Raw genomic sequence first — 15,039 nt, 5'->3', positions numbered from 1 at the left:
GCCAAATACCAAGTGTAATATTGATTTTGATGAACTTATAATGGCTCAGAAAAATCAATTTGAACCCAGATGCATTACTCAGATGTTAGGAAAAGAGTTAACATTTACTTGTGGTCAAAATTCAGGCAAAAGTCAAAACCCAGGCAGGCAAATAAAAAAGTCAAACTTATCTAAAAGGGGTCAGTACAGAGAGGCAAAGATAAATACAGACGTACACACAAAGCAAACATTCACTTCCTATATGGACTGTCCAAACAAAGAAACTAACTCAAATAGACAAGAAAGCTGGAAAAAACACAACCCTTTGGTAGATATTACATTATTCTCTTTCATTCTGTGAAAAATATATGAAGGCACATGATTTATTTGGAGACGTAAAACAATTAGCATAAAAAGAAAATGAAGTAATTATCTTTTCTATTTCCTGCAGTTTGCCAGACAGCCTGAAAAAATAACCTTTATTCTCAACTGCTTTACTGAATGTTGGCATTATGATATTTATTCCAGACGATGTGGGATTATGGGAAATATGTGAAAAGGAAATAACATTATTATTGACATTTCCACACTGATATTTCAGCATATTATATCAGCATTAGTTTCATAACCTTGACGTCGCCTTAGCTGCCTTTTTCTAAATATTACTTGAAATTTATTCAGGTAAATGCCACAGTCATGGCATCATATACTATGATTCAATATTCTTTATTCTCTTGAAATTACAGTAAATTTAGTAGTATTCATCTTTGGGTAGAGGCCTTATACAGTAGTTCAACATTTCACTTGAATTCTCTCAGTTCTTGTTGTTGTTGTTGTTGTTGTGTGTGTGTGTGTTTGTGTGTTTGAATCAGGCATTAACTAATTCCATTTATGATGAAGAAACACTCCTCCTAAAGCTAATGTTAGGTCAATAGGAACAGACAAAACTGTTAATTAAACATTTTGAAAACATGTTGGTAAATCAATTTGTGTGTCTGCATAACTAAATGAAGCTGTGGCTTAATCCAAGATTTCATCTTTAGCTTTTGACTCCAGTGAAATTAAGTGATTTGTTTTGGTAAATAGAAATACACAAACAGTGTTCATGAAAAATTTTGATGAGCTGATATGTTCATGATGATGGTGATCGATTTGTCATTCTACTTAACTAAATGAGGCAGTGGCTAAATCCAGTCATGGAAAAACTCCATAGCTGGATGAACTCCTGCTAAAGCTAGACCTAGATTTCAGGAACTGCCATCTTAGTTTTTGACTGTAGTGGAATTGACCCTTTGCTAAACACTGCCCTCCTTGGTTACTGTTGCTAAGCCTGCCAAACTTTCCATTCTTGCACTGCACTTATGCAGTTTACAGTGATAACGGTGCAAGATTTAACATCAAAATTGGGAGTAGTTTTTGAACCATGAAGTCTTAGATTCCTTAGTGATGTAAACAAGAGCAGCTTCATATTTCTAGCTGACAACTGTGGATTTTCTTAGCTGAAGTGATGACTCACAAGCAGATTTCATGAGTGTAGCTGGCTGATGTAAGCTAATTTTAACCTCTTGAGTTGGCAAAGAAGTCTCCAGTTGATGTTTTGATGTTTTCATCCAACATGTTTTAAAACAAGAACCCTGCGAAAGTGTAGATGTAAAGTTATCTAGCAGCTGCGTGCATGACATGATGTTAATGCTAAAAGACTGAGGCTAAAGCTAGCTTACATCTCAGCAAACAATGGTTGGATGGTGAAACATGGCAGGTATATCTACGTGATAAATGACAGAAATGCACTCATTATCGAGGGAAAAGGAAGCGCAGGGACTCAATTTGTACAGCGGACCTTGAGACGGGTCACCCAACCAGACCAGCTGGGCTGCGAACGTGGAGGTGAACCGGGATAAGAGCTAAGCTAACCCGGCTTAGACCTGAGACAGCGAGCCAGTATGAGATACATCAACGTCAACCGACTTTGATTTTGCACCAGCCCACATCCTCCTTCTCAAACCACCACATATCTAATGCAGATGTTTAGCTGGAGGTCAAGTTACTGCAGCTAGTAAGCTAGTGTTAGTTAGCCAGACATGCTAATGTTCACAGCTTATGTAAGAGCAGTTGAAGACAGAGTTCAATCCATTCCCCACGTATGTGCTCTTATGTTTCACAAAAAAAGACACCACCGTCCAGATTCATGAAACGTAGAGTATCGCTCTTCCCAGAGCCTCCTGCACACCTTCAACAGGTAGAGAAGTGGAAAGCTTGTCAGCCCTAGTTATGGTTGCTAACCTATGATTAGATAGTTGCTGTTTGCAGGTGGGGCTTAGTGAAGGGCCAATTCATGTAATTGTGTTTGGTAAAAAGGAAGATACAACACTGTCAATGAAAAATGAGGAAGTGGCTAAATCTAATCATGAAAAACTCCCAAGTTAAACTCTCTGACTCCAGTGAAATTCAAGTGATTGGGTTTGGTAAATAGGAACAGACAACCCTGTTAACGAAACATTTTGGGGAGCTGACATGTTGGCAATCCAATCTGTTATTCTAAATGAGACAGTGGCTAAGTCCAGTCATGATAAAGAAACTCAAACTTCCTTGCTAGCTAAACTCCTGCTAAAGCTAATGAACCTTTTCAGTAACTCAGCTTTTGACTCTAGTGAATTCAGGTGATGTTTAGTGAATACAGACAGCAGAAATTCAAATACATTTAATTCCTACAAGCTATGAACTGTATATAATCAAAATAAACTTTATTTTCTTAAAGGGGAATTTCACCTCGTTCTATGTGGATGTCCAGTCAGTGTTGATGGTAAAGGCTGTCACCTGAAGCATTAAGTTCCTTAGTGTGCACTATATTGACCAAAAAAGCCGAGTTCTCCTGCTCTCTGTGATGGCAGTGCACATGCACCTGGGACCTCATTACAGAAAAATTTCTTGAGTGTTTGTCCTAACTTAAACTTAAAATATAAGTTTCCAAAATAGGAGAAATCCTGTCTTCCTATTACAAAAGCAACTCCCTAAACTCATGGCTGTGTTGTCCTCTCATGTATAGGAAGTTGCTTTAGTAGTAAGAGTTAGCAAGGCAATAACAAGAGCAGTAAACTTGATTATTCAATCGGTAAATGTATGCAAGACTGCTTGTATCTGTGACAATTTGTAATGAGGCCCCAGGATACATTGTACTTCTGACACCCACACCCACATTGCCATGTATCACCACCCTAGCGTTTATCTGTTACTTTGTTAGCCAAATAATAGGCGACAAAAATACTCGCTAAATTGTCATATGTCTTCTCAGTCTCTCTGGTATTTTCCAGTTTATCTTCAAGATCCTGTAAGGTGTCCGGCACACCTCTGTCCAAGTGAGGAATAAAAGTTTTATGCACAGTAATGCACAAATGAGCTCTCAGGGTTGGCGTCGGCGACAGCATCCAACAAAAAAATCCCAGCTGAAATTCATTGCAGGAGAATGTTTTTAGTTTCTGTTGGCATCGGAGGGCAATTTGAGCAAACCGGTCGTTGTTTGCTCTTGGCAGCTCAGGTTCTACATGGTCCCTGCCAGCCTCTTGCATCAGCCTCAGCCTCCGCTGCATTTCTTTGACCTTATACTCTGACTCAACTCAATATGGCTGAACACATGGATCAGTGAAAGCACTGTATAATGTATCATTGTCTCCAGCATCCTCCGCACTCATGTTTTGAGATGGCATTTTTCCTTTTGCGAACGTAACTAGCTCACAATACAAGTAGAGAGCAAAATTTGAACTAAAATAGCCTGTTGCTCTTTCTTGACACCAATGACGTCATGGTACACGTCAAATGACGGCGCTGATGCCACAAATACAGCAGGTTTTGCAGCAGGAGAACTCAGCTTCCTCTGTCAATATTGCACTGAGGAATTGACTACGTTTACTATTAACACTGATTAGACAGTAGAGAAATTAGTTGAAATGGGAAAAAATCTGACCCTTTTCTATTCTATTCTATCTATCTATCTATCTATCTATCTATCTATCTATCTATCTATCTATCTATCTATCTATCTATCTATCAGCTGCTGCTTTGCTTAATGTTGGCAGTATGATATTTATGTGAAATATCTCATTAGACGGGGTTACAGGGGACATACTGTACGTGACGGAGAAACATCATTACTGACATTTCACACTGATATTTCAGCGTATTGTATCAGGATTAGTTTCTTAACCTTAACCTAACAAAAACTCTTATTTCTCTGTAGGATTCATTACTTGCCTTAAGTATTACACTTGACATTTATTCAGGTTAATACCAACTGCCACGGCATCATGTGCTGTGATTCAATAATCCTATATTCTTGTGAAATAACAAATTTGATCTTAGGGACGGGGCCTTACGTTTCAATACTTCACTTGAAAGTTTCTGTTTAATCAAATGCTGTTTTCACTGTTTTAATCCTACTTCACTTTTTTTTGTAAATGTTTAGAAATATTCCTCTCTAGCAATAAAAGATCGTGGTGATAATTGCCAAGTGTCTATGTGTTGTGTATGCTGCCTTAAGGGGAATCTCTGACTGAAACAAATGAGCTAAATATTTCAGTTTCAGTGAGTTTTTTTATTCTTGTGCCAGAGGTGGTTTGACGAGAAGGAAAAAAAGGTTATGTTTTTATATTAAAAAGTGAGTGTTTTTACAGTTTTTTTTCTCCTCCTCAGCCATCAATCAAATGAATGCTGCACTTTTGGGTTTAAGAGAGTCATTGAAGTCGCTGTCTGCTTGATAATCGTGTATCACTTGTGTTGCCAGCAGAATTTTCCGTCATTGTTGCGAGGTGGGGGTCGTGATGTCGTGTCCTTGCGGACTTATAGAAATAGCCAAAAGCATGGCTAAAACCGTGGTCTTTACACAGCTGACCTTTGGGGAGCAGATGGTGACCTTTTCCCCGCTGGCCATCCATGGGGTGTCCAGGCATTCCTTCACACAAGTGGCCATGTGGAGAAAAGGCCCAAGTGACCATCTGCCTCTGGTGTCCACAACAATGGGCCCCACCCTCCTAAAGTGTGCTGAGGGTGGCTGGCCTTTGTACTGACCAGGAGGTGGGTGTGGGTGGAGGTTTTAATTAGTCTTATTTGGGGTATTGGCAGAGGAAGACTGTAAACGACAGAACAGTCATAAACACTCAATACAGAGGATCAATTTGTCCAAAACACTGCAAAATAAATAGCCTTTTATGTGGATGTTGGCTTTGGTAAAATTTTGAATCTTTTTTAAAATGTATAAAGCTGCAGCTGTGCAATTTTTCATGATACTGCCTTTGGATTTCAAACCTGTGCATTTCTGAATCTATACATGCTGAGACAGTGGTGCAATGTAAACTAAGAACATATACCCAAGTACAGTATGCAAAGCTATAATACAACATTTCTGCATTAAAATCTTTTAAAATGCTAGACTATGTTCTGTTTTGTTGAGTTGTGTACTCTGTTTACAGAGAACTTCAAAATTTATTCAATGAGGCAGCTCATTTCCTATTAGCCGGGATACGTCAGACCGTGAAGAAGAAAATTGGCAAATGTGGCAAAACCTTGTACATTAACATGATTTCTCCCTCAATCATGTCATTTTCATCTGCAGTAATTTAACCTTGAAGAATACAACTCCCATGATCCTACACTACTTCACAACTTAATCAAACTACGTGTTTTGTTCTTGTTTAAATGTGAGAGACCCCTAGTGGCAGAAATTATATTGTATAAGTGCAAAATGGAGCTACTTTATGCAACTGTATACTTATTGTACATTGTACTCTGTTACATTTGTCTGAGTGCTTTAGTTACCAGCTACTCTTCGGGTTACATTTTTTCATACCCTTTCTTTCCTGTGATGTATCTCCAACTGTGTTGATTTGAAATGTTTGCTAAACTTCTTGAAGTAAACAAACTATTTAAAAACCCTTTTGGATTATCTGAAACATGCATCATCACAAAGCTGACAGGACAGTGACAGTATGATGAAGATCTTATAAAATGTGATGCTTTTCTCTAGATTAAACTACCCAAGTATATATGAAGTAATTAAAATTAGCCCAACATTTACAGCAGTAAAAAGCAACACGCAGCAGTAATATTAATCCCAAAACATCATATATAATAGTAAAACACTGACAGGGACCATTACTGCTTTTACTTTTGATACTTTAAGTAAACTAAGTGATAAAGCTGACATACTTTTACTTCTGTAAAGTTTTGCATTTTGCTTTTAGGGGAGTATTTTCACAGTGTGATTTAAGTTCCTTCACTTCAAGATAGTATCAGAAGGATTTGTACCAGCTGTTCATAACTGCTTCAGAAAGATGGCTGATTGTTGACCCTCATTCCCAGGATGTGCAATACTGATGTTTTGGGTTAGTGAAAAACATCTGGAGCACAGCAAAATAATGAAAAAAATAAGGAAATACAGGCAGAGGGCAGAGTCTCTGCAGATACAAACACCACCACACACTTCTGGTGGGTCAAAGGCATTATGTTTGTATGAGTGCATTGGGTGCATTGTTAGGAAAATGTTGCGTATTATACATTCAATTAAAAGAATTCTTCTTCCTCCACCACTGCTGCTATGGCTGAAATGTTAAATTAGGGAAACTTAGTTTTGGACTTGCAAGCCCTAATGTCTGCCCTCCCTGCCATTTTCTTATTTTGCTTCTTCTAATTGGACAATTTGATTAAAGCCTGATTAGAAGAAGCCACAATCATGCAAATTAATTCAATTTCCATTCCTGAGTAGTAAAATGTGGTTTATATGAACAGGGTTCATGTCTGATACATCCAGCAACATTACTGTGATAGTGATTGACACAATCACTGCATCACTGTTTGTGAAAGCTTCATTCACTGGTGATGTACTGAGCAGCTTGTAGTGTACATCTTTAAGGGAATTAAATTGAGGTAGTGGGTGGAAAAACCAGGAGCCCATGGGACCTCTTGGACCTGTGAGACAGTTTGATTATTGATTTCTTGACTGATTATCTGGACATAAATCCACTGGAGCAGAATGTAAGATCATCTGTTGCTAATGCCGAAATAACACAGTTAAACGTTGCCGTCCTTGTTATTGAGGCATTTAAAAATGTAAATGCGATGTTTGCTCTTCCTTTTATGCTCAAACACGGTCCCTCTGCTCCTGTAGCATATAAGTAAACATGAGCCAGAGTGAGAATAAACATTAGTGGGATTGGTTTGGGCACATGTCAATGATAATAGCTGCTTTGACTATGAAAAGGAACAGAGTGAAAAGAGAAAAGTTGAGGGAAGACCTGGGGGGTCGCAGGGCTCCAAAGGCTGATTTGCAGGTGAAATAGATGGCACACTCTGCTTTGTGGCTATTGTCCTGCTCTGCGTCCAGATGGCCTCTTGAAATTCTTTAGAGCTGAAACCCCGACGCTGTGGGAGTGAATAGGCTTCCTGTGGGATTTGGCCTCCCTAATGGGCTAATTTGGCAGTTACAGCTCATATTAACGGATATAATTTTAAGCCTGACAGCACAGCCCTTATGATTGTGGTTATGAAACATCTCATAATACAACCCAGAAAAAGCAATTACTCTAAAATGTTTTTCTTCTTTCGATTGCAAAACTTGAATTGATTTTTCTACGACTTTAGAGGGACACTTGTTATTAGTTTACTCATCTGTGGCTGCCACAAAGTCATCACAAAACCAAAGATGTACTTTCTCATAAAACTGCAGTCATATTGAAAATCTAATAATTTGAAATTCTGTTCACAAATGACCATAATTATAGGACTGCGGGGTCAGTTTTTATACAAGTTATAGAAGTTATCACAGCAGCTGTTAGATGTGGAGAACTTTAAAAAGCATTAGTCACTGTCATGAAGAGGACAGAGTATTTTAAAGGGACAGTTCACTCCAAAATTAAAAATACATATTTTTCCCCTGGCTTGTAGTGGTGTTTATTCGTTTAGACTTTATTTTATTTTATTTTATTTTATTTTAGTTCAGTTTAGTTTTTGGTGTTGTTAAGTGTTGGGTTTGGGTTGTGCTGCTAAAAGCACCAAAAATACATTTGAAAAACTCTAAACCAGTGTATTTGTCCAGAAATCATGACCCAGTTACACAATACAATCCACAGACCTTTTAGTAACCAGTTTCATGTAGGAACTACACTCTTTGTACTAGAAAGAAAAATAGTTCCAGTATATTCTACTGAAGAACAAATGTAATTTGTTCATGAAACAGCTCAGCGTAAGATCTGTGGATTATCTTGAGTAACCAGTGACTTTTACACTTGAGAGAAGGCAGACATCTCTATAGCTGATAACTCCAAAACTCTGCAACTCACACCAAAAAAGTCTAGATTGATAAATAATGTTTAGTTTTGATTTTGGGGTGGACGGTCCCTTTAAGTGCCTGAAACTGCAGGAAAAAACAGTTGATATAGGATTGGCTCTGCAACCCTGCAGAAGATAAGCTGCTGTAGATAACAGCTGGATGGATGACAAGATCTTTGACTAGATTTGATTAGAAAGTTTAAAATCTTTTCAATGCAAAGATTTTTTTTGCTTCCAGAAAACTGCGAAAGAAGTGTGTTTATGCACTTGTTTTACACTTGTATTTAGTTATGTGAAAGAACAACACAAGAGAAAGACGTATATTAGTATATATTAATATATATGAACTATTTTAGACATTATTTGTTGAACTATGAAACTTTTGAAGGCACACTGTTTTCATAATAATTCAAATGAATTAATATGAAACTTTTTGCAGACCTCCTGGCAGAGGGCCACAGACCCCTGGTGGTCCAAAAATGAGTGTAGTTTGTTTATTTTGGTCATTTTTTAATCTACAACTCAAAAACACATGTAAATAATCAAATAAAATCAAGGCAAATTGCACTGACTGAAAAGGTGCAAGCTGAAGCTCATACAAAAAAGTTAATATCCAAAAGTTCCGAACAACACACTAGTGGGGTATCTTCATTTTTGGTAATCATACTTTTGTAATTTTTTAAAAATCTTTTCAGTGTATTACATATTTTCATTTTGTTTTCAAGACTATTCCACAGATTTACTCCTTTAACTGATGTACATCAGTAATTTAGATGTTACAAATGTTCTACATGACTAAATCAACTAATTTGATCTTGTAGATACAAAATAATTTAATTATCATCTATAAACAAATTAATTTGGACCATTTGGATTATTATGTGTGTTTCAGTGTGGAACTATTCCCCAAGTAGACATCGGAAAATGTAGTTAGTGATGCTGATAAAACAGTTTATTAAAATTGCAATATTTGCAGGCATTTACAAGCTTTTTGATCTCCATCACAATTAATTTAGACAAACACACAGAAAGACAAAATAGAACTCTTCTATACAGTTAAAAAAGCAGCTTATGTTACAGAAATTCACCAACAAGAATCACAAAAGGGATGAAATATGCAGAAACAAAATTCATTCAGATTCACATAACAAATACTGATGAAAATGAGAAAAGAAACACTTCTGAACAAACATATTTGTGACAGTTTCAATGAAAAAAATGCATAGAAATTAAATAAAAAATCATAAATAGAATAAATAATAAAAAAGTGGTTTAATTTTATCCCGGGTCACAAATACAGTGGTAAAATTTGCAATAAAATAAAATAAGGTCAAATAAAATGAAATTAAATAAAATAAAAAGAAATAAAATCCTTTGGTGCAGCTTTGGTCCAGTCCATGTGAATGTGTGTAAAAATACAAATAGTCCATTTGTTCATCTTATTGTTTTGCACTGAGCTGCTTCAGTGGAACTTGAGTGAAAAGGATTCAGGATGCTCTTTGTTTCTGTCGTCCTCCTCCTCTTGGCGAAAAAATCTGGCAAAAAAAGAAAAAATAAGTTATTTCACTAAATATTCAGTCGTTATAATTGGATAAGTCTGGGTTATAGAATTAAAGTAGTTACGGATGTGTTAAAACTTGTTCCTCACCTGTGATTCGTGCGTTGTTTCTGGGTTTGGATGCCTGTTTTGAGCGCGTCCTCTTCCTCCGGATGGGCGTCAGCTCAGCGGGACACTTCTGCGTGTTGGAGATGCTGGAGCAGTTCTCCTGGTCGGCTCCTGCGCTGTCTTCCTCCCGGTCGCTCAGCCTGTCATCCTCCTCCTCCTCTTCAGTGTTGGAGGAACAGTCTTTCGGCTGTGCGGACTCCTGGTAGAGCGCAGCGGCGCAGTCTGCGGGGACCTCCTCCCACTGGAACCGGCCGGCCAGCGGTGTGTCTGTCTGGAAGTTGAAGTTCCAGCGGCGGCTGTCCTGCTCACTGATCTCCTTCAGCCTCTGCTTCAAGTCCCGCCGCAGCTGGTCGTGGTCCACTGGGCCAAACAGGCTCCTGCACACCGACTCTCTGCGCCTGATGATGGGATTCATCCTGAAAATGTTTCTGCTGGAGGTTTTGTTTTTTGGTTTGAGGTGAAGCTGTTGTTGCTGTGTCCTCCTCTGGTCTGGTCCGCACAAAGCTGCAGGGAGATTTAAAGGCTGCAGGGCGCATGATGTTGTGTTTGTACACAATGATCAGAGGCTGCTGATTGGCTGCTGCCTCTGAATTGATGGACAATGGAGGAGGAGGGTATAATCCGTCCATTGTGTGATGATGAAGACCACTGAGAGAGACCATCAATAAAAGTCTCCACTTCCATTTGGGATACTTTGCGTATAGCCCAGGCATTTTACTCACAAGTGTGGGTCAACTTCAACCAAAGTGCAACATAAACAAACTCAACAGATTGTGTGTCCTGAATATGTTCTGAATGAGAGACAAAAAATCTTTAAGGAATCTTATTAAAGGAAGGTTCTGAAAATCGGTTCAACATTGGGTGAATATTCTTCACCATTTTCTGACATTTTAGGGATCAAACTACCAGAGGTGGCAAAAGTACACACATGCTGTTGTAGATACTTGTGTAAAAAAAAAAAAAAGATAGAAGTACTGGTTCAACTTCTTTACTCAAGTAAAAGGAAAAAAAAATACAGGCTCTGAAATGTCACACCATAAAGGACATTTCTATCAGCTGTTTCTGTGCAAAAGCAAACAGAAATTCAACTTTTCTCTCTTCTCGAGCCTCCCTGTCTGTCTGTCTGTTTTGTCATGTTACATCTTTTATGTTGTTTTTCATCTTGTTACGTTTTTCACGTTGTTTTGGGTTTTTTTTTTTGTCTTGTTCTGTCATTCGTGATATGCACTGACGGGTACACCAAGGAACTGGCTTTTCTGTGGGAAAATGTAAGGAGTAGAAAGTGCAGATATGTGTGATCAAATGTAGGGAGCAAAAGTAAAAAGTAAATATTCAGTTAAAGTACCTGAAAAATCTGTGTAAGTAAAGTATTTATACTTAGTTACTTCCCACTACTACAAATAACTAATCAGTTAATCAAGTGAATGATCAACAACTTAATCAATAATGAAAATAATCATTAGTTGCAGCCCTAATATTAACCTACTAAAAATGCCTTTTTTTTTATCACTGGCACTTTATGAGAAAAAGAAAAGACATGAACATCACAAAAATTACAACAGAAAATCTGATAAATGTTTATGTTTCCTCCACATCCAAGTGGTGCTTCAGATGTGTCTTTATTAACCTACAACTTTTTGCCTCCTAAAATAATAATTTGAATCACTAAAACTACTTGTATACAAGACAACATAAATTGTCGTTAATTTCTTGGATTGATTACTGAACAGGCACAGGGGTCTGAAGGGCAGTTATTCACCAGCAAAAAGTTATTTTAAGAGACACAAACCAGCTATAAAGAGACATACAAAAGCACAAGGAGATGCAAAACAACCACAAAAGACACAAAATGGTCATCAAGAGACATAAAACGACTACAGTGAGAAATAAGGGAACCACAAAGAGACGCAAAGCTACTGAAAGATGCATAACTACAAAGAGGCACATAAAGATCACAAGGAGAAGCAAAATGACCACAAAGGAAACAAAATTATCACAAAAACAAACAAACAATCAGACACAAAATAACTACTCGCAACTTTTACATGTGTTCAGGGGTCCATTGTCTCATGATCCGTCCATGACTACTCTATATTATATATATAGATATAGAAATGTTTCCATTGATTAGCATAATAATTTAAACAAAATGATTTAAATATCACTTAAATAGCAGTTTTATATTACTTAAAAATATTTGTGACTGCCAGATTGGCACTAATGAACATACATGTTGGAAATTATGAAAAAATAGGCTATTGCAAAATAAATTTACCCACTGGATAATTTTGACCCACTTATTCAACTAAAAGTTGCTCCGTATCCAACTTCATGTCTCACGTCCAACACAGTTTCTGGAAGATTGTGGACAGCAGTGAACTCTGTGTGGACATCAGACTAGAAGACATGCATAAATTATTTATTTTTTTGACAAGGAAAAATTGTGGCATCACTGATTCCAGTATCTTTCAATATTTTGCCCCATTTGTATTTCTAAAGACTTGCAATATGTTCTAAATTACATTTATTGACTGTTAAAGTGTTTCTGTTGCAGTTTTTGTGAGGTCATCATGTCGTATAATACCTGCGCTGGTATTATTCTGATTTAGTCTTTCTGGTCCATTTTAACCAGCCTAATCACAGCAATAGCTATTTCCTCTGTCTGACTGCTCATCCTACTTTTCATCTGCATGACTGCGTTCTGTTAGCAAGATCAAAACAATCCCACAAACCTCACTGTTACTTCATGTTGTTCCAAGTGAAAGAGCAGTAAAATGCAGCAGTGCAGTTTAGCCTCCAGGGATCAGTGATTAGTGGCCACTACATTTCGGCCTGCAGGCCATAGAGGCCAGAGTCTTCCTGCCAAGACGAGATTGAAAGTAAGTTTATGGTCCAAAACGAGAAGTAGTTCAAATCAGGAGATGAGATTTAGCTCAACTTACATATAGGTCAAGACTACAGTAATTAAAAAGCCATTGCTTTAATTGCTTTTTATCCATTGAAAGAGGAGTTTTCCCAACAGGTTAGAGTTGTGGAAGGTTCTCAGTTTTACATTTGCTTTAGAAACTCAATTCAGTGTTCCTACTTTATGTTAATTATATCATAATTCTTACTTGATTAAAGTGATTTTTGTTAAACTTGCGCTGAGAAAATTGAGGAAAGCCCTGGTCTCACTCACACTGTTAAACAGATTCATAGCTGCCAGTAAAACCACAGTCTGATTTGCTGAGCACAGAACAACTGGGCCTTGTACAAGTGGAGGTTACTTAAGTGGTGCTAATGAGCAGGGGTTGGTAGTAACATGTTAGAAGTAAAGCTGATGCAGGCTGATTGACCAATCAGAAAAGTGCTGCGGTCACGTCGTCAATATCGTATACTGATTTTAGGGAAAGAAAGTGAAATTATTATAATCAAGATTCATTTTTTGCCTAGAGATTATAATATTGTAGATACAGTGGTTTGACTTAGATAACCTAAAGTAGCAGTTTGTCTTGTTTAATCTGCTGCTTTGCATTCACGCTACCTTCAAGCCCACGTGCTAAAACAGCTCCTTAAATGGATGAGAATTTCTGCAGAGTGTGCATGGAACACTCTGCCAACTGAAGGCCAAAAGAAGTGTGGGTCAAGTGTGGAAATTGTCAGTTCTGGGCACACAAAGCCTGCACCCCAGGGGCGGCCATCTACATTTGTCACAACTGTGACAGTGACTGAACCTTGATGTGACACATAGACATCCCTGTATTCAGGAGTACAGCCCACACCATAGACTTATAATAGAAATAGACAGCGCCTTGCTGCCAGTTTTTCCCAGTGGCCACTCACAGTATTGCAGCGAAAAATTCCCCACCGGCCCAAAAAGCATTTTCCCCCAACATTATGAAAAAAAACGTCTATAGCTGTTGACAGACCACCTCAACCTGCAAACAAGGTCGGTTATGACTCTTTCTGTTATGCAAGTATACCCATGGAGTTTATATGTTTGTAAAACTTTCCTTGAGCAGAAAAAAAGCTACTTTAAAAATCTGTGATGTCATCAGGAGCTTGCAGGTGGGGGCGAGGAGGGAAACACCCCTGCGCATATTCAGTGGTCTGTAGAACCAGGAAGTAAAACCAGAAGCTTGAAAACTTTTTTGGCTTATGCGCAAGATGAGCAACTGTCATTAGACTGATCTTTGCCTTCACTATTTAGTTCATTATAATATATCTATGGTCCACCCACACATTAAGGTTTTTTTCACTTTAAATTCTAATCAGAAGTGTTTCTTCTTTATTCTTCAATAAAGTTCTTTCATCAGTCGACTTGTGTGGATTTTAAACCATCAAATTACTTCAGATTGTTTCATCAATCCCCAGCTATAGTGTTACAACTTACCCCAGTAGTGCGGTAGATTGTAACACTGCAACTCTCATTAACTCACATTTGATGGTATAGTGGATGTTAAATGAGTTTTATTTGCAGAAGACAAAGATGGGTACCATGGTAATGAGAGAGTGGGTGTTCACTTTCCCCTCCTACATTTTCATGATCACTCTGGTATGACTGAAATGCTAATAGTGTGGATACCAGATCGGCATATTGAGCCAGAGCCCTGCTAAACTACTGCTTCTCTGTGTATTCTCTAAGCATAGCACTTAAATGGAGAACTAATCTGAAATTCATCAGACAATCATTTTGATATATATAACAAATTTGTCTCCATTCAACTCATAATAAATATTGCAAAGCTTTCACTTTGACAGAGTGGTGGTAGATGCTGAATCTAATAGGAAAAATCACACTTTTATGTGAATCTATTTTCTGTTCTCCTTTCTGGAATGTGGGCTCTGTATAATCCTGTAGCTGTCGATGAACATCCCAAAATGAGCTTGAGGTTGTCCTTTTTTCAAGTTAAGTGTTCAAAATGTGTTTCATGAGGCAGCAGGAGGAGCGTGTGGTGCTGATGAGAACGATGTGCAGCCGCTGACCAACATGCAAAGTAATGGAGCTCAGAGGTGTCTGGGATTGGCTGGAGGGAGAGCCCCACCTCTGTGCCACTTCCTCATGGGTGCAGGTGGTTCACCTGTGGGCAGTGAAGGAA

At 38.0% G+C, this 15,039-nt stretch overlaps 1 protein-coding gene across 1 annotated transcript; it reads right to left on the bottom strand.

Moving 5' to 3' along the window:
• Window positions 1-9,678: 9,678 nt before the first annotated feature.
• On the bottom strand, window positions 9,679-10,462 carry cdkn1ca (cyclin dependent kinase inhibitor 1Ca). Its single transcript, XM_084723531.1, has 2 exons — window positions 9,944-10,462; window positions 9,679-9,830 (listed from the first exon to the last, which is right to left on the bottom strand). Exons 1-2 carry the CDS (start codon window positions 10,374-10,376, stop codon window positions 9,730-9,732), a joined length of 534 nt encoding a protein of 177 aa, XP_084579657.1. The 5' UTR covers window positions 10,377-10,462; the 3' UTR covers window positions 9,679-9,729.
• Between the last annotated feature and the right edge of the window lie 4,577 nt (window positions 10,463-15,039).

This window comes from Lutjanus erythropterus, chromosome 1 (genome assembly GCF_056507025.1).
Source record: "Lutjanus erythropterus isolate fLutEry1 chromosome 1, fLutEry1.hap2, whole genome shotgun sequence".
Classification (NCBI taxonomy): domain Eukaryota; kingdom Metazoa; phylum Chordata; class Actinopteri; order Lutjaniformes; family Lutjanidae; genus Lutjanus; species Lutjanus erythropterus.
The sequence above is the reverse complement of the archived record's forward strand: the minus strand, read 5'-3'. Positions and strand labels throughout refer to the sequence as shown.

Excerpts from the sequence above, each read along its gene's own strand:
- cdkn1ca (XM_084723531.1), bottom strand. The coding sequence starts at position 10,376 with ATGAATCCCATCATCAGGCGCAGAGAGTCGGTGTGCAGGAGCCTGTTT. Across the intron at positions 9,831-9,943 it reads AAACAACGCACGAATCACAG|ATTTTTTCGCCAAGAGGAGG; the intron begins GTGAGGAACAAG and ends TTTTTTTGCCAG.